General features: G+C 40.0%; 1 protein-coding gene across 1 annotated transcript; it reads left to right on the forward strand.

The window, feature by feature from the left end:
- The first annotated feature begins 4,219 nt into the window (after positions 1 to 4,219).
- On the forward strand, positions 4,220 to 18,626 carry LOC101767263 (transcription initiation factor TFIID subunit 2). The gene is made up of 25 exons (XM_004956728.3): positions 4,220 to 4,553; positions 6,118 to 6,601; positions 6,693 to 6,844; positions 6,936 to 7,002; positions 7,247 to 7,446; positions 7,583 to 7,736; positions 8,412 to 8,496; positions 8,732 to 8,823; positions 9,576 to 9,701; positions 9,784 to 9,837; positions 10,034 to 10,090; positions 10,696 to 10,793; positions 10,890 to 11,225; positions 11,314 to 11,401; positions 12,204 to 12,329; positions 12,403 to 12,459; positions 13,187 to 13,266; positions 13,379 to 13,421; positions 14,278 to 14,364; positions 14,691 to 14,780; positions 15,324 to 15,382; positions 15,473 to 15,563; positions 15,661 to 15,826; positions 15,897 to 16,080; positions 17,354 to 18,626. The coding sequence occupies exons 1-25, from the start codon at positions 4,441 to 4,443 to the stop codon at positions 18,420 to 18,422; spliced, it is 4,158 nt and encodes a 1,385-aa protein (XP_004956785.1). The 5' UTR covers positions 4,220 to 4,440; the 3' UTR covers positions 18,423 to 18,626.
- The last annotated feature ends 953 nt before the right edge of the window (positions 18,627 to 19,579 follow it).

Here is a 19,579-nt window from a genome sequence, read left to right on the forward strand (position 1 = left end):
CGCGATAGGATAACATCAACAAATATTACATTTTTACATACATATAAAAGGTACGAATTATTACAGAACATGGATTGAAGCAAACTTAACAGTGCAGTGTTAGACAGAGTTCTAAGATTTAAAACATAAACAGTTCAGGAGGAGATGAGCATTTAAAAACTTCTTAAGGGTATTGTGAGACTCATAACAATACCCTAGGGCTTCGGGGCTTCCTCCTCTGTGGACTCCTGCGGAGCTTCTGAAAGATAACCACAAGGGATAACCCTGAGTACGGGGTACTCAGCAAGTCTTACCCGACTAACCAATATAATAGCTTTCTTTGGATGTATATGATAGCTTTTGGTGTACTTCGTTGATACAACTTTTGCCGAAAAGCTTACTACAAGTGATACCTTAGTTTTATCTTTTATTTGGGTTAAGTTATTACCTAACCATTCTAAATGATGAGCAGAAAGTAAAAGCAATAATAGATATTAAGTCAGACATCAAACATTATCAGAAAGATATATTATTCATGAATTTATACTACGATCCTCAACAGTGATCAAGTGCATTCATAACCGAGAATTGCGGCGATCCGGATCCATTTACATCCTGCAGGAGAGTACTCTGATCACCAGTTTTATACGACTGTCCAGGTCGTACATAACGACCTTTTGATTAGCAAAATCTATGATTGGGAATAAGACTACCCGGACCCAGGGACGCACCCCCACATGGGACCCCACGTCTGGCCCGATCACCATGTGAGTTTCAGGCTACGCCCCTGCCAATCTCCAGCACGTCAAGCGCGGGTACGAAGTATTCCCGATCATAGAGTTTACTAACCTACTGGGCTTTACTGGTCCCATACCCAGTAAGTGATCAAATGCTTATCACTTGATCAAAGGTTAAGACAACGAATCAGGCCTTAACCAAATTAATCTAGCAGACAGAACTACATCTCTAGCTTATGTCCGCTTCTCAATATCCAAGTTATCTTTTCATAAGCAACATGTATGACTCAAAAGTTTTCCTTAAGGTTGGTAAACCAAGTATGTAAGCAACTAAGCAATTCTAGACTTGGGTTATCTACTCAAGGGTTGAACAAGTGGCAAAGATGTCCTTAAAGCAAGGCATGATCATACACAAGAATAGGTTTCAAGCAACTCCTAGACTTAGTGCATACATATAGCAAATAACCGATAATTGGACACATGAAATAATAACTCCAAAATAGATAGGTATAAATGCACCGGGGCTTGCCTTGTTCGCTTAAAAAGTTAGTGTTGTCTGACGGGTTGACTTCGCAGGGGACTAATTCAAAGACTTCTTCGAACTCCGAAGATCCTTCTGAAAATTCCAAATAATCTCCTTCTGGTGCTTCGGGATCTATAGCACAATACATGCAGGGGTTAGGAATGCAAAATTTTGAATAAAAGACTATACAACTTTCCTTCATGATAAAGTTGCAAGCCAACAAGGACTATACAATCTATCATGATAAAGTTGCAAGTCAACACAAAAAAACCCCAAAAGATTAACCCACAATTTTTTTATTTTCTTACCTAATCCTTACTTAAGGCCTTTCTTTTATTTTTAGCAAAGGTTATAATTATTTTCTAAGTTGAAAACCTCATTTCCTATGGGTTAAGAATAATTTGTGATTAAGAAAATGTTATTCCATATTTTATACATTTTATAAGATTAAGTATTTATTTAATTACCTTAAAAGAAAGGCATTAAATAAATATCCAAATTTTTATTATTTTTCTAGGGTGTAAAAATTTTAATGCATAAAGGAAAATAAAACAAGCCTAACAAAATTGGTTTCACTAATTTTGGACACTTCTAGAAATTTCTGTGATTTAAATGGTGAAATTCGGATTTAAACTAATTACTTTCTAAAGGAAATCTAAATTTTCCCGAAAACACCCCCGGGCAACTTTTCTCACGCGGCTCGACTCTACCCTCTCTCACGCGCGCTGGGCCCACGGCGCGGACCCACTCCTCCTCCTATTCCTTTTTACCCGTCGGCCTTTTTCTCCCCCTAACGGGCCCCTTTGGGCCGTTTTCTTTTTCTTATCCTCTTCCCGGTCCGACACCGGCCCAACGACCCTTTTTCTTTTTCCTTCACTTCCCCGCGAGCGTGGCCTGCTGGCTTCCCTGGGCCTCTGGAGTGCCGGCCCAATCAGACGCCCGCGCCCCCGGCCTTCTTCTCCTCTTAACCTTTCCCACTGACGCGCGGGCCCAAGGCTCCAGGCGCTTCTTCCTCCTCCCGCCAAAACGCGCGCGCGCGACAGGGGGCGGCGCGACTCGCCGGCCGGCGTCCTACCGGCGGCGGAGCTAGGTCAGGACAGCACCTCCGTGCCTTCACGCACCCGTACGCGGCAACAGCTCTTCGGGAGATGGCCGGAGCCATTCCCTCCACGGCGACGGGCGGCGGCACCTACGGCCGGTCGCAGCTACGCACGATAACGGCACGGACTACTCTTACGACTACGGCTACACCATCCTAGCATCCTAAGGACCTGCCTAAGACTACTCAAGAAGGAAGTGAACCAGCGCAAGGGGGTGCTCACCGTGAGCGGAAGGCGCGGCGACGGCGGACAGAAACGGCGGCGGTATAAGGCGTGCCGGCGAAGAAGCTGGGCAACAAGTTGCTAGGGTTGCTGGTGGGGTGTGGGCGGAGGTGTGGACGGAAGGAATCGATGGGAGCTGCGGTGTGGTGGCGGAATTTTACCTGGCGGCGGTGTTTGACAGAGAAGGCAGCGGCGGTAAGAAAAAGCGGTGGTAAAACGGCGGCGCGGGAGCGGTAATTATATGAACGGCTTACCGCACGCATGGGCGACACCGTGGCCTACTCGTAGGCTTGCGTGGTGAGGAGGTGGCTTAGCCATTGCGCTGGCGAGTGACCGAGAGCGGCGGCGGCGACACGTCAAGCTCGCTCTGTCATCGCTCCTCTTTCTTACCTCTGGCGCCCGTGACTTTAGAGCTAAATTGCGGTCGATTTCCAATCCGACGGTCCCCAAGTGTCTTAACCGAAGTTGTAGATAATCTTGAGCTTTTCAGTTCATATATAAACCTTTGCCCAAGATAAACATCCAAAAGCCTTCAAATTCGAATTTTTCTTTGGCATATAACTGAATCCTTTTGCTTTCCCATTCAGTTTCGTCAGTGAACTGACAGTGTCACTTACTTCACTTTGTGATTGAGTTTAGTGATCCAAATCTTCCTTTTTCAGTCCAACTCCTTCCCATTCGTGTTCTACCATCTCCAAGGTTTCCATTTTGCTCAAGAACACCTACTCCTCTTGACCTACATTGCTCTGAAATCCATTTCAAAGTTGGCCACACACTGCTATTTCAGACTTAGTCGTTTTCAGTAAGATAGTCACTTGTGATAATGTGCTGACTTTGAGCTTGGATTTGAATTCGTTCCCTTCACTGTTCTTGGCCAACAACACCCAATTCTAGTAGTCCAAAGTCCATACTTTAACATGGTATAGTTATTTGGATCCACTTATTTGAAGGATTCAGCAGAAATGAATTTCCAAAATGGACTCTGCTGCTGTTTTTCTGAATTTCTGTTTTCGGACGATGAACAGTAAGTTCAGTTTTCCATTTTCTTTCTTTAATTCCTTTGAGATATTTAGGACCATTTCTGTTTCAAATTCTTGATCCTCAAGTTTTAATTACTCTTACACTTCTATTCCATATTTTTACTGAATTTTTCTGAATTTCAAATTCAAAATTCGAATTTCGGCCAAATTCGACCCGAATTTGATTTTCGGCCAATTTCTTTTTCTTTTCTTCTCGAATTGCTTCCAATTCTTCAAAGTCACTTTAATGACTAAAATGGCAGGTGTTACAAAAACCCATAGGTTTTGGGGATGAGGGTTAAAACTCGGAGACGCCGATAGTTGAGGGTCGTGGAATAGACTTTTTCCCTAATTTTTCTCTCATTGGAAAGCCCATGTCATCTAACAGCCCATTAGCCCGTTCGGCTAAGGGCTGGCTATGGCCAGTTTATAAGCCCATATAACCAATCGTTTACTGGGCTGGAAAGCCTTATCCAAAGAAATGTACTGTAGGACAAAGGAAAAGGTAGCTACATAAACCCAGTCCATAGACCACAAAGATACAGCCCCGCCCAGTCAGTCATTCACGCGCCCCGAGGCTCCCGTCCCCACCGCGACCCCGTGCACCGGGTCCACGCAGACCCCCTTCGCCGGGGCGGCGAAAGATCTGAGCCGCGACGGGCTCGAGCGCCGGCGAGAGCTCGCCCACCCGGCCTATAAGAACTCCCCCGCTCCTCCTCTAGCGTCTTAGAGCCCAGCCGCGGGATGACGTGGCGTACCTCGACGCCACCTCCGCCTCACTGAGCCCCACGGGTCTCCGACCAACAACCCCCTTCTAGAAGCTTCCAAACCCTAGCGCAGCAGGAGGAGGAGCTTCGGGGATGGCAAAGGCGAGGAAGCAGAAGGGTGATGGTGGCGGTGCAGGCGGAGGCGCCACCGTGCTCCACCAGAAGCTCTGCGTCTCCATCGACATGGAGAACCAGCTGATCTACGGGTGAGCCGCGCCGCAGCTTTAAATGTGCCGAAATAGCTGCGATCCTCTCCCCTGGTGCGCGTGCCCTGACCTTTTGTGCGGGTTTAGCTGCTCCTCGGGGTTGCTTAGCTGGGGACGGATTGAGACGCGAGGATTAGGGTTTGGAGTTCGCGGTGGAGGAGGGCGCAGATGTTGCTACCGTTTGGGCTTGTACTGGAGTTAAAATGCTTTGGTTGGTTTGTAAGAGAGATGGTTCCATTTGTCCGGTTTCAAAAATCAGAGTTGTCAGATTTGATAGTGCAATGTGATTGCTGGGTATTATTTGAAGTTGATGCAGCTGCCTGAGTAGTGAACTGTGCAATGTGATTGCTTAATGATATATTCGACTTTGCTATTCTACTTGTGCGTTGTTGCTCATTTTAGCGGCAATTGTAACTAATGTCAAAATTCTGTCCATTCATTCACGAAATAATTTTGTTTACTGTAAAATAATTAGTACTGCTACCAGCGTGCAGGCCTTTAGTTACCTGCGAGGCCTTAATTTTTGAAAAGTTTGGTTTAGCTGATAGAGCTATGTGTGCTATGATTGCTTCATGGTACGACAGTTCTTTCTTAGCAATTGATTTCCTTACCTCATGCTTACTAGATTCATATAGTGGAGGGTGCTAATTATTAGAACACCGTGCTGAAAGTGCCAATTTATCATCATCTGAACTATGATTTATCTTCATTGTCCTGTAAAACCATGAGCTGCTATGCGTAAACCACAGCTTAAGTTATTGCTGTCAAAGTTGAGTGAATGCAATTGGTCATTTGCTGCTGTGCTGCATTTGGTAACCAATGTAGTCCGCTATATATACCTGTGAAATCAGGTCCTTTCTTAAAAGCTAGATCTTCTGAAGTTGTAGTGCTTTGTTTTCATATAAATATAAAATGTGTTAACATGGTTCAATATGTTCACGGGAGATATCTTTAAGTTTCCTGTTTGAAACTCGATTTGAGCAATCTAAGTACAGGGTATCATGGTCTCTAAGCTACTGTATTGAAAATTAGAAAAAAAACATGTTCAATCTTGGTTATTTGTCAGGAAAAATGCATAAAATTCCTTGTAATTCTTGTTGAGAAAATATCATTGAATGTGGGCTTAGTAAATGAGCTGGGGAATCTAGATTTTGTTCACATTGAAAGTGAACCTGCAGCCTTTTATAACTACCAGAGTTAGTATGGCTGTCTGGCTTGACACCATTAGCAAGTTGCTGTACTTTGTGATTATCCTCCCAGCCTGTTGCAGATGAATTTATTAACTGATTAATGCTAGATTAGGTAATAACTGCACAATCTGACTTGGAATATAACAGCACACTAGCATCTTGTTCTTTCGGCGAATTCCACCTGTATTAAAACCAAGTTATGTACATGTACCACCTGCATTTCATTTGATGTATATTTTAAATTGTATTAGAACCAAGTTTAAGGCTTAGATCAAATAATTATTGGAGACCAGTCTAGATGAACTTTGCTGTACATGCTGACAATATGACTTTGTGGGAAGCTGACAGAACATGTTTTTGGTCTATGCATTAAGGTACACCGAGATAAAAGTTCTTCTAGCCGATAACGACACATTTGCTCTACATGCTGATAATATGACAATCAGGAGCATTCTGGTGGATGGTGAAACTGTTGAGTTTGACTATTCCCCTCATTGGAAAAATGAAGGTGATCAACCAAATTGGTCTTCAATATCATGTTTGAAGACTGCTGCTGATGCTGCATGCTCAACATATACTTTGGCTCTAAATCGAGAATCTGTACCAAATCTTATTGTGTCATATGAGAGATCGGTCAAGTCGATCACTGAGCAGCAGGTAGAAGAAAACAGTGAAAGGCATGAAGAAAATAGTAGAATGCTTGAAGAACATGGTGGGAAACCTGTTCAAACTTCTGATGATCAAACTGTTAATGGCTGCAATGGTTCTGCAGTGGAAGAGCAAAAGGAAAGGGAAAATGGAAATGGAAATGGAAGTGAGAAGGTCAAAGAAAATGGAATTGAAACTGAAAATGAAAAGGTAGGATGAAGTTTTCATTAATAAACACTAGTTAGCAGCTATTTACATATGGATTTGTGGAGACATGATACCTCATTGCAATAAATTGTAGGTGAAGAACATAAAACTGGTTCACATAGATTATATTTTGGAGAAGGCTGAAACTGGCATTCACTTCGTCGGCAATGTTCTGCATAGCAGTAGTCAGATAAGACGGGCACATTGTTGGTTTCCTTGCATTGATAGCACCACACAACGCTGTCCGTAAGTTAAATTTATTTCTTCCCTGCTTGCAAGTCTTGAAATTATACTTTCTTTCGCATGCGAATAATTATTTTTATATTATAATACCCAGATTTGACCTAGAGTTTACAGTTAGCACGGATTTAATCGCTGTCAGCAACGGTGACTTACTTTACCAGGTATGCATTCAATCTTGATTGACAATGGGGGTCTAGAGGCAAAGTACTCATTAAGTTCCCCATTTTATAACAAGAACTAACTTATGTAAAATGAAAAGGAATGTCTTTTAGTTTCTAGTAAACTTGCTATTACAGTTTGTTAGCAAATGTTTCTTTGTGACTGTTTCATGATGATCTCTTTTTTGTACTGTTTCATGATCTTAGGTCTTTCTTATCCATGTTCTGCTTATGCTACATCATGCAGGTCTTAAGCAAGGAAGATCCTTCAAAAAAAACTTATGTGTATAAATTGAACACTCCTGTTAGTGCACAGTGGATATCCTTGGTTGTTGGGCCACTTGAAGTTCTCCCTGACAGGAATGACATAAGTGTCTCACACATCTGTTTATCCCCTGCTTTGTCAAAGCTTCAGAACACAATCGCATTTTTCCACGATGCATACAGGTGTTGATTTTACTAGTATCTCAACAAACAAAAATGCTTGGCTCAGTGTTGCTTTTACTAGTATCTTAAAAAGCTCCTTTTTTTTTACTGATTTTGCACTTTGGTGATAGTATTTCTGCTGTTATCATTTTGGCAGCTGTTATGAAGACTATCTTGCTGCATCATTCCCCTTGGGTTTGTACAAGCAGATTTTTCTTCCACCTGAAATGACAGTATTACCAACAAGCTTAGGTGCCTCCACATGCATATTCAGTTCAGATATCTTGCACGACGAGAAGGTTATAGATCAGGTGCGTCTCTCGTTCCATCTCAGGTTGGCCAACAATTCGACGCACGAGATGTGAATGTGTATGCGTTCATTATTAGAGCATGCTTATCAATTTAGTAATTCTTGATTTCGCTAATTTCCTCGTTAGTTTTTTTCCTTTCCCTCTTGTTAGTAAGAGCACGTAACATCAGTAAGCAATGCAATAATGCATAACTTCTGTGAGTAGTGGAAGCTCTTGTTCCATCAGTATTTTTTATTTCAACCGCACGCATGTTGTGTACTTTCTTGTACAACACTTCATGCTTGTTAATTTGATCAATTAGCTTGGCACCTCTCCAGCAGCTGGCAGTAAATATGTTTATGAAAAATTATGAGTTATATTATTTTTGCTGTATAGTGCTTTGTGAACCTGTCGTCCTTGGATAGTAGTGTGGGGAAATCTGCAATCCATGTGCTTGAACTATAACCCACTGTTACTATTACTTTTTCTTACTAGGGCTAATACCTTGTTACTCTTTTATCCCCTTAATTGGTGACTCTTGGTAATGCTTTTAAACCTGCATTCCAGTGTGGACATGTCCATGTTAAGTTTTACTTATGTTCAGCATTTTGTGGTATTCTTTTCGAATATTTCAATTAACATATCTTGCTGATATATAAACTTTCACTGTCGTGACTAACTTGGAAAATAGTTCAGATAATTGGCACAAGAATCAAACTAGCTTATGCCCTTGCAAGGCAATGGTTTGGAATATACACAAGTGCAGAGGAGCCCAATGATGGTAATTCATCTCTACCTGTTAATTTATGTAGCTATTACTTGCTACTTCCTCCGTCTCAAATTACTATTCGTTTTGACTTTTCTAGATGCATCACTTTTGCTATGTATCTAGACATAAGTATATATCTAGGTGCATATCAAAAGGTGTATCTAGAAAAGCTCAAATGAATAGTAATTTGGGACGGAGGGAGTACATAGGTAAAACATTGCTGACAAATAATTTCCTGCTGGAGCAGAATGGCTGTTGGATGGTTTGGCTGGTTTTCTTGCTGAATTATTTATCAAGCGTTTCCTTGGGAGTAATGAGGCACGGTATAGGCGTTTCAAGGTTTGTCTTCTTACGAAAAACACATATGATGCATTTTGTTATTATGGAATGAAATTCAGAACGTGGTTCAGTGAGATCGCATAGATTTTTATATTATTCGTAATTGTGTTTCAGACCTAATTCAATGGGAACCTTTAATGTTTATAAAAAACTCGACCAACTTAGGAGCAGCTAGGTGGCATTGTAAATAAGAAATAGGTACCCAATTTCGTCTTGTGCAATAGATCCTATATATTTATCATATGTATTAGGAATGTATTCAGAATTGTTTGTACTTTTGTTTAGTCAAAAACCTGAAAATTATTAATAGTTGAATAGAGATGTCTCATTTTCCCTGCAATTATTTTCCTACAAAGGAAGACTGGACTTGGAGTATACTAACACCGTATATGTTAATAACGAAAAAGTTGCTACAAAGCTATTGGTCTCTGTGATGTCATTGTTATCAGAATTGTGGTATGCCGTTCAGCACATAGTTAATTTTTTAACCTATCCTTGTATGGTAATTTATCTTGTTACTATAATCTGTGATAGTTAAAGTAGAAATTGGACCTTCAGTTCTTGAAGTAGGTTTCCGTGCCTGCTCTCCAAATGCACATTGGTTGGATGGGGAAAAACATTCATACATTTATTCAGAATGAATTAATGGCTTTGCTGTTGCAATTGTTCCTTCAGCCATGCATGTATATCTTCGTTCAACTAACATGATTGTTGAATATCTTTATTAACATCTAGTTTTGGATTTGTAACAGGCTAACTGCAATGTATGTGAGTCTGATGTTAGTGGTGCAACTGCTTTGAGCTCTCCTGCTGCTTCAAGTGATCTATACGGAACTCAAACGATTGGTTCATATGGGAAAGTTCGTTTGTTGAAGGCAGTAAGTTTTGAGCATTTGAACTCTGGAATTCGCTTACATGCATTGTTCGCTCAATTCATTTTATTTTCTGAATTTTGAACAGGTAGCTGTACTTCAAATGTTGGAGAAGCAGATGGGGCCAGACTCCTTTCGGAAGGTATTTGCATCTTTGATTTACTACTGTTAATCTTTATTTACATAATTTGAGCACTTTTGACTAAGTAACTGAATTGATACTGAGAAGTACATGACTATTCATGATAGGAATTACTGAGTTTCTGATACTAATCCTTTATCGTTTCTAGTTAGAATATAGATAGCTTCCTATAGACTGATATCGTTCCCAATTTCAGATTTTGCAGGTGATAGTGGCTCCAAATCGTGCCTCGAGAACACTTAGTACGAAAGAGGTATAACAAGTTGGCAGTTGGCTGGCTCTATAATGTTATTTTGGTCAATTCCATAGCATCTATCTACATATCTTTCCATCCCTTAACCAAGGTAGCCTCACTTGTTGATGGGAATATATATATGGACATCAATTTAGCAAGGGTAGAATAGGATGAAATAAAATGAATGTGCCCCAGAGTTGTAGGGCCTATATTCTCTAAAAGTTTTTAGCGCTAAAAAAGTTCCACTTGCAATCGAAGCAAGAACTTACATTTTTGGGCTGGTGCTACGACTGAGGACTAGCACAGTAGCAGCATATGGTTTTACTTGTGACATCATTTTTGGGCTGGTACTACGACTGAGGACTAGCACAGTAGCAGCATATGGTTTTACTCATGACATCATTAATCTGCTTCCTGGGCCCACAGTGTGTGGTCTTACTTATGATGGCATTACATTGTAATGTGGGATGTTTCTGCACACTGTATATTAATTGATTCTATGGATTTAGCATGTAATATAGATTTCTGCACTAATGTTGTTGACAAATAGACACCTGTAATATTTAGCAGCAAAATTGAACTCCAGAGACTTGAATTTATTGTTTTACTTCCTCTTAATTCAGTTCAGACACCTTGCAAATAAGGTTGGCAACCTCGAACGCCCATTCCTTAAAGAATTTTTTCCACGATGGGTTGAATCTTGTGGATGTCCAGTTATGAGGTGAATGAACTTATTTGTTGCTTGCATGTAGCCACTTTCAACATTCTTTTATTCATTATCTCCTTGTACTTAACTCCGTATCATTCTTCTTGGAAGATTGGGAATCTCATATAGTAAAAAACGGAATATGATTGAATTAGCCGTTTCAAGGGGTTGCACTGCAAAAGCTACACCTGATTCTGATAGTCATACCAACGGTGACACTCGAGAAGGTGATGCTGGATGGCCAGGAATGATGAGTGTACGGGTTCATGAAACTGATGGGGCTTACGATCATCCAGTTCTGCCAATGGCTGGTGAAGCTTTGCAGGTGGTGGAAATACAGTGTCATTCCAAACTAGCAGCGAAGCGCGTTTGGAAATCGAAAAAAAGCACCAAATTTGATGGTTCTGATGACAACATAGATGTCCCTACTCAAGAAAACCGCACAAGGTCTATTTCCACAAATCTGCCTTTTCATCTATTATTTACTCATTTCCCCATTTTTTTGATATCTCACTTGCATAGCTGACGTATGCAGCGTGGATTCACCTTTACTATGGATTAGAGTAGACCCAGAGATGGAATATCTCGCTGAGATCCATTTTCACCAACCTGTTCAGATGTGGGTGCGTATTACCATATAAGCTTATTATTTATTGATAAAAGGGGACTCCTGTATTTCGTCTATTTGAAATTGATTATTATTGATGATATTGGACACATGGAGTAAGTAGATGCTGAAAAATTTCTATGGTTGGTAATTTAAGATGTTTAACATGAGAGGAGGCCTCCCCTCTCTTCTAATCTACATATTTCCCAAATTCATCGTGTCAGCACTTAATAATGAAGATTCAGCTATGAGATGTGCTAGTACTGTTGTAGTTTTCTAGGTATCTAGGAGATTCACTAAGTCAGGCTGTCAGACTCTTTCCTTTGAGACTCTGAATCCTTTATACCTATTTCCTGAAGGTAGTTAGACGTTCAAGCTTGTTTCATGAGTCATGACTACTTCAAGATAAGTGTTAGTGCTGTAGTGCATCACTTGTGCAGCCTCTGGTACATATCGCATCTTCTAAAGTGTTACCAGGACGTGGCTGCCTTTCTATCTTTCAGATTTTCAGACATGTCTACTGTTATCTTGCTTCCTTGGTGATTCAGGAACAGAAGTGTTTATTATCTGGTGAAGTAGGCGTTAGATTAGGATAAGTGTCCATAATGGTGATGGAAGTTTCCAAAATAAGATTTTGATAAGTAAACTAGCTTGTGCATTTCCTTTGTCCCTCAATCTTTTCAATATGATACATTGTATCAGTATTCTAGGTTTTGAATAGAACATAACATTAATGATCAATTGAATATGATGTTAGGATCAAGAAATGTATGTTCTTTTCTCTCCTGTTTTATTTCAAATTTTGAACCATCTGGCAGATCAATCAATTGGAGAAAGACAAGGATGTTATATCACAATCGCAGGCAATATCTGTACTGGAGAAATTACCTCAGCTTTCTTCTGCTGTGATTAATGCCCTCAATAATTTCCTAAATGACACAAAGGTATTTCAAGTTCCCAAAAGTGCTTCTTGATATCTTATACTTTAATGTTATGTAACAGATTAGTTAAATGCAGGCCTTCTGGAGAGTTAGAATTGAAGCGGCATATGCATTAGCAGTTACAGCATCTGAGGTATGCTTCTGTAATGTTTGCTACTATCTCTCAGTTATATATTATTGCTTTACAGATTCAGAGATAATTCCATTTTGAGATATTTGAAGACCAAAAGTTTACACATTGTTAGCAGTTGACTATTTCTTGTATTGAATTATTCTTTTATGAATGAATGGCCTACCCAACTGTTGCTGCTGTTGTATTTGTGAATGAAAAGGCTGTTATTTAGGCTCTTTATGGGTTTTATAAGATTCATGTCAACATGTCATAGTTGTCCAGCAAAGTAGCTTCTGCATATGTAGGTTCTTAATGATGTAGCTTCTGTGTAGTTCTTCATTTCAAGAATTGATGTATTTTTGCTAGTAGGTTCTTAATGATGTGATGACAATCAAAGAAAAAGAAGCAGACGAAAGTATTCAGATAAAATTAACGATGAAAATGAAACTAGAATGTTCCAGGAAGTTCTCCTTGCTCTTGCATTTTGTACCTTCTTTTGCTGCTCCTGCAAGCCATGTAGATTGGCAGTAGTGAACAGTTATGTAAATGAGCCACTAATTGACAGTACTGAAGCATCTTATCATATATTACTTTATACATTTCATGTTGTGATATATGCATTTGTTTTACACTGCTCAATAGCAAATGGGATGTTTGGCAGTTCTTTCTGTTTTTTCTGGAAATCTTGTTTGGATGCATCGATTTTGCACCAGTATCTTACATGAATTTAATATTTTGCTTCATTCAGGCAACTGGTTTAGCTGGGTTGCTTCATCTGGTTAAGTTCTATAAAAGCCGCCGTTTTGATGCAGATATTGGAATGCCCAGGTCCAGATCTGCACTGTGCATAACTTTTTTTTTCCTTCTCAATAGCTATTATGTATCATTGTTCTTTCTTTGCACTTAAGGTTAATTAAGTACCATTCTGTTTTATTGATAGGCCGAACGACTTCCATGATATCCCGGAGTACTTTGTTCTTGAGGTAATGCTTTGAGGTAGGAATTGTTATGTGAGTATCCATGGCAAAATAATGCACTGTAGAGCACTGTTACAACGTTTCATGTATCCGAAACTATTATATTAGTTTGTCAGATGCATATTTTGATAAAATAATGTAGAACATATTAGAATTCGTTTCTATAACCCGTGATAGAATGGTGTGTCATTAGAAAATAAAAAATGGTTATTCTATTCTTGTCTACTCAGCAAGCAACCACTAATCCTTTACATATCCAGATTATTACCTGTATACACTGTACGTCTTTTGCATATATGTTCCAGAATCTCACCCATTTACCTTTTCTGTGCAATATCATTCCATTCTAATTATTCTCAATAAGAAATGGAAGAATTAAGATAATAAGCCCAGTAGTTATTGTTTGTCTTGAAATGAAATAAAGAGTGCATATCTCACTCATACAAACTATATGGTCAAATATACGATTTATTTGTCTACCTACCTTGATTGATGTAATGCCTAGTGGCCTTATATAATCTATTGTATGAAAGTCCAATTGAGATGCAACATTTGATCTTTATTTGCCTTTTGAAGTAATTCAAAACTGTGCCTTGTGCATGGGGCTTCACTTTTTTCTTTTATTTTCTTTTTGCTGCAAATGGAAATGTTCGACAAGAGAATGTCTAAATCTGATAGAAACTATACTTTTTGGGGTTCCCTCAACCTTATGTTTGAGCATTTCATTGTTTGCAAAAGTATAGCTGAACAATTTAAATTTGGTTTCTGCTGATCGTATTCAGTTATTGTGTCTTAGCCATTGTTGTTTGTAGCATACAAGCACTAATGAAATATATGGTTTTTTTTATGTTCCTTTTATTAGGCAATCCCCCATGCGGTAGCTCTTGTTAGATCATCAGACAAGAATAGCCCAAAGGAAGCCATTGAGTTCATTATTCAGCTCCTGAAGGTTGCTGCAATTTTCTGGTTTCCATTTTATTTAACTTTTATCTATGACCCAGTAACCATATAACTTTCATTTTTCGTAAATCATTGAGTAGTTCATCATTCATGATTATTTAGTACTCCCTCCGTTTCAAATTGTAGGTTGTTTTGCCTTTTCTAGGTTCATAGATGTTTATATGCATCTAGACATACACTTTATTTAGATGCATACAAACACCTATGAACCTAGAAAAGCCAAAACGACCTGCAATTTGGAACGGAGGGAGTATATATTCATATTGCTTTCATAATTCTCAGATGTTTGCAAATTTTTGTGTGCTCCATTTTCAGTACAATGATAACAACGGAAATATTTACTCTGATGTGTACTGGCTGTCTGCAATGGTCCAGGCAATAGGCGAACTGGAATTAGGCCAGCAGGTTTGTACAGATGCATATCATGTAGTAAAGTATGGCTTATATTTACTTTTAGATGCATTCCACAAATCAGTTCATGCAAGATTGATTGGATGCATGGTGAGAACAAAATAATTTGATGACTAATTATGAAAATCTGTTCACTTTCATGGAATTAAGGTAATCTGTTCGAGATAGAGTTTGGTTAACTATACTAAAGGACATACTGAATTGTTTTGTATACCTGTGTGCTGGTATAAATCTAGTGCTTTATTTATTCAATCTTGTGGAAATTTACACTGGAGATTTGTCTGCACAACATTAGGACAATCCGAATTCCGAACAGATAAAAGTGGATCCCATCCTAACCAGCTTCTAATCAAAGCAGAGACAATGTTGTTTTACACTTCTGCTTTTTTGCTACAGAAAATGAAATAAAACCAGATATTGTTGGGGTTTTTACCACCCATGCCTTTGAAATGTTGCCTGATGCTGTTTTAGTGCTGTTGTCAAATTTCATTCAAGGTACTGATGACTGTATCAAAATAACCTTGAGCTTTTCCACAGGGCATGGGGTTCCTATCCTCTCTACTCAAGCGAATTGATCGACTCTTGCAATTTGACAAGTTTGTGGAACTTCACCCCACCAGCGTTATTATTTACATCTTGTCCTGTTCTGAAAGTTTGTAATAATTTGCCTGAAAACCTTTGTGCAGCTTTATGCCTGGTTACAATGGGGTCTTGACTGTCAGCTGCATTCGTACCCTTGCACGCATAGCAAGGAGGGTGTCACCTTCCATATGCCTTGTAAGAAAGTTTCCATCTATGTTTCCCACATTTTCTCCAGTAGTAACTATGCTTTTCATAGCGCATAACTGCATGCCACATTCACTTATCATTGCAGGATCGCATTTGTGAACTAATTGCCCCCTTTCGCAATATGGACAAACCATGGAAAGTTCGAATTGAAGCTAGCAGGGTTCTTATTGATCTTGAGTTACACCATAAAGGCCTTGATGCAGCTCTTTTATTGTTCTTGAAATATGTGGATGAAGAAAAGTCTTTGCGAGGTTGGCTTGCTGGAGTACTTTGAAGCTTATTTTGTATGCTTTGATTTCTTTTGACACCGAATTCTTGCAGGGGCGACAAAGTTGGCTGTTCACGTCTTGCGTTTATGTCAAGCAAGTATTGTTCCTCACGGTAATGATCAAATAAGTTTGACAACTCTAATTGGTCTTCTTCACCTGCTTGCTGGCGCAAAGGCATACAACAACATATTTCTTCGTCATCATGTGTTCTGCATATTGCAAGTTGCCGCTGGAAGGTTAGAAAATTTGTTATTGCACATGTTTTCATTATTTTGTTCTGTTGATTAACCTTTGCGTATAATTTGGTATTCTGCGATCCAGAAAAGTGTTTGCATTTTTTTTTCCCATCAATACGACAACAATACCTTCATGCTGCTGGTGTATCCAAGTACCAGAAGCTGAGATCTGGTCAAAACAACTGGATCAATGTTTCGGCGGGTTTACAACAAAATGATTCGATACTTCCTTACTGGTTTACAAAGTCAAACATTTGAACTTTGGCCATCAATATCTAAAATTGTTTATAAGTTGACGTGACTATATTCAACATGAAAAATACTCTGATACTCCCTCTGTCCCAAATTGTTGGTCGTTTTGGCATTTCTATGTTCATAGCTTTTGCTATGAACCTAAATATACACTATGTCTAGATATATAGTAAAATCTATGAATCTAGAAATGCCAAAATGGCCTACAATTTGGAACGAGGAAGTACTATATACCTTCTGATCACAAGGGACATTTTGGACATCAACATGGTCCCCTAAACACAACTTTTACTAGTACTTATTACAAAATTGTTGTAGAAGCATTTTATTATGGAACTACTACCTCCGTTCTCGAATATATGATGTTTAGGACAAGCTGGCTAGTTCATTTTGAAATAAGTAGCTTGTCCTAAATGTTATATATTTAAGAACGGAGGAAGTACATTTCAAGAGAAATCTACCTGTACCATGTTCAAATATGATGAATTGGTCTCACTAGGTTGCAACACACATTTAGAGGAAACTCTAGTTTTGCAAATACATTCCAAAAGCTGAAATCCTCTTGTGGCCATCCTTTGATGCTGCAATAACTAGAGCAGGAGTGAGAAAATACATTTCTCGGCTGGGCTCTGGTTGAGCTCTTCTTAGTGTAATACTGTGGGGGCAGTCTTTCCCCCACTGGCCGAGTTTTTTTTATCAAGAATTCCGTGCAAGGTCCTAGCAACACGGTACCGTAACTTCATTGGCTGGGCCTGTACTGCAGCACCATCCATGTCTCCACCCTGCCTTGAAGGATAGTGACAGCCACTTCAATAGACATGCATTACTTGGGAGATAGCGAATGACCCAAAAAAAACAGTAGTATCAACTTTATGATCTACTTTACCAAACTAAACAGACTGAATGTCCCTGTTTCATTAATCCCACCATATCATAAACATGTGATATTTAGTCATCAAGCATGCATTCGTGGAATTTGTTATTCTAATTTTGCTTTCATATTGACGTATTCCATTGTTAGGTCTCCATCATTATTTGGTGTTCCAAAGGTTGTCACGCCCTCTCTGGTGGTCCAGGACATATGTAGTGATCAGCACACTAAAGCTGATTCCTCAATTCCTCAACCATCGAGACCTCAAGAACCTTCCACTAGCACTCCTAGTGTGCGTGAGGTCTTACCTACCTCTGGACCCAGTAAAGATGCTGATAATATATCTAACTGCAGTGAAAGAAGGAACGTTGTCAAAATTAAGGTTAAGCTTACTGCATCTTCCAGTAAAGCATCGGATGCTGACCACAGAGGCCATTCTCATGGTGGAAGAAATGAAAATGAAGCGGGTCCATGTAGTTCTATGTCAGTGGACGCCCCAATGGTTGGAGCAGCAACTGAACCATTAAATGTAAGCAATCATAACATTGAGGAGCAGAACTCCTGTCATGACCGTGAATCAAGGATGTCAGCAAGCGTTAGCAATGCTAAACTAATGGACAGGCATGAATTTTCCAAGGAACTACAGTGTACTGCTGATTCGAGGCTGGATGTTCTTCCTAAGGATCAGTTCTCTCCTGCCATTATTCCTCTGGGTGTTGTAGACAAGCCTGGTAGTCAGCTTGAAGTAGTCTCCACCAGCTATGATGGAAATCAAGCTCCAGAGTCCGTGAATGGACTGGAAACAAAAGAGAGGAAGAAAAAAGACAAGAAAGATAAAAAGCGGAAACGTGACGAAAAACGAGATAAGAAAGATGATCCAGAGTATCTGGAGAAAAAGCGACTTAAGAAGGAGAAGAAAAGGATGGAGAAAGAGACAGCCAGAAAGCTGCTGGAAGGTGAAGGAGGAGCTACTCCTTCTGAACAGCGAAAAACAGTGAAAACTTCAGGGTCACAGGAAGTTTTGCTGGCAAGGCCACCAGCAGCTCCAGTGCGAAGTGCTGAACCAGCCCCATCGCAAAGTGCTGAACCAGCGCCAATGCGAAGCTCTGAACCCCAAGTATCAAGCAAGGAAACGACTGTAGATACTGCACGGACAGCAGCCAAACCACGGATAAAGATCAGAGTCAAGCCCTTGATAAGAAAACCTGAAGGGAGTTGAAACAGATTGAAGAATTGTGGTCAGGCTGCCGCCATTTGTAAGGATTACTGTACAGCGGGTTAAAATGTGGGTATGTTGTAGGTTGTACCATGAGTAGTCAGTTTTTCATTAATGGCTGATGTATGCTGTAAAAAAACATTGCTGCTGCCCTAGTAATTTCTAGGGTAATTGAAATCGAGTTCTAGGGTTGTCCATGAGTAGCCATTTTTTTTGCTGTTGCTTATTGTGTCACAAGTTTGAGTGGTTGATTTGCTGGGCGGATTGTTGCCCTCAAGTTGTAGCCATTGGTGCGCTCTTTTCAGGTTTGAGAGGGCTTGGCAACATTCCCTTTTTATGATGTTGTTTTCGAGCTTGGTAGGGTTTTCTTGGGTAAAATCCATAGCAAGTGATGGAGGTTTAAGCTCCTGTTACATGATTGACTGGTCCTTTTATCTTTTCTGCTGAGTTGGCCCATGAACGTCGTCACTGTAAGCCGCGCCGTTCTGCTGTTGTATCTGGCTGGTAAAGCCGATGCTCGAATTTGCTTAGGGGACTCGACTTCCCTTTGCTGTGCATTGTGCAACATGTGTTCTATCCATGAAGAACTGCCGCTGGTCACGCCACTAGCAGCACCAAGCGCATCACGATACCACATCGATCTGTGCTCTTGAAAACAGTTGAAGGAAAGCCATTAAAGACTGATCTGCATACTTTTACAGCTGCAGCAAAATCTGATTTGTCTGATAACCCTGGCCGGGGCTATTTGTTTGACTCTCTAATCGGAAGATCAAGGTACAATATTTTGCATATTCCAAGAATCAGATATGAAGTTTTGACAAGCGATTCAGCAGCGGGACTTGTAGTTTGAGATTTGAATTCTTGATTGGTCTGGCTCTAGGATTATCGAAGCTACTACTGACCACGACTTGACTGGCGCTGGGATATTCATATTTCTCGATCCACTGAGCACTGGTGAACAAAGTTTGCAATTGTCGCTATCCTGCTTTGCCGCTAGGATTCGTTGCAGTTGTCAGTGTAGCTCCGCGTGCACCTTGCAAATACTACGACCCCGAGTCCCATGGGCTGCAAGCACAATACATGGATCTTCAGCTAACCTTTTTCCACAGCAAAGCCTTTCAAACTTGTTTGGACTTTTGAAATGATCGTGAGGACACGGG

This window comes from Setaria italica, chromosome II (assembly GCF_000263155.2).
Source record: "Setaria italica strain Yugu1 chromosome II, Setaria_italica_v2.0, whole genome shotgun sequence".
In the NCBI taxonomy this organism is placed as follows: domain Eukaryota; kingdom Viridiplantae; phylum Streptophyta; class Magnoliopsida; order Poales; family Poaceae; genus Setaria; species Setaria italica.

Excerpts from the sequence above, each read along its gene's own strand:
- LOC101767263 (XM_004956728.3), top strand. The coding sequence starts at position 4,441 with ATGGCAAAGGCGAGGAAGCAGAAGGGTGATGGTGGCGGTGCAGGCGGA. Across the intron at positions 6,602-6,692 it reads TTGAAACTGAAAATGAAAAG|GTGAAGAACATAAAACTGGT; the intron begins GTAGGATGAAGT and ends AATAAATTGTAG. Across the intron at positions 14,781-15,323 it reads AACTGGAATTAGGCCAGCAG|GGCATGGGGTTCCTATCCTC; the intron begins GTTTGTACAGAT and ends GCTTTTCCACAG.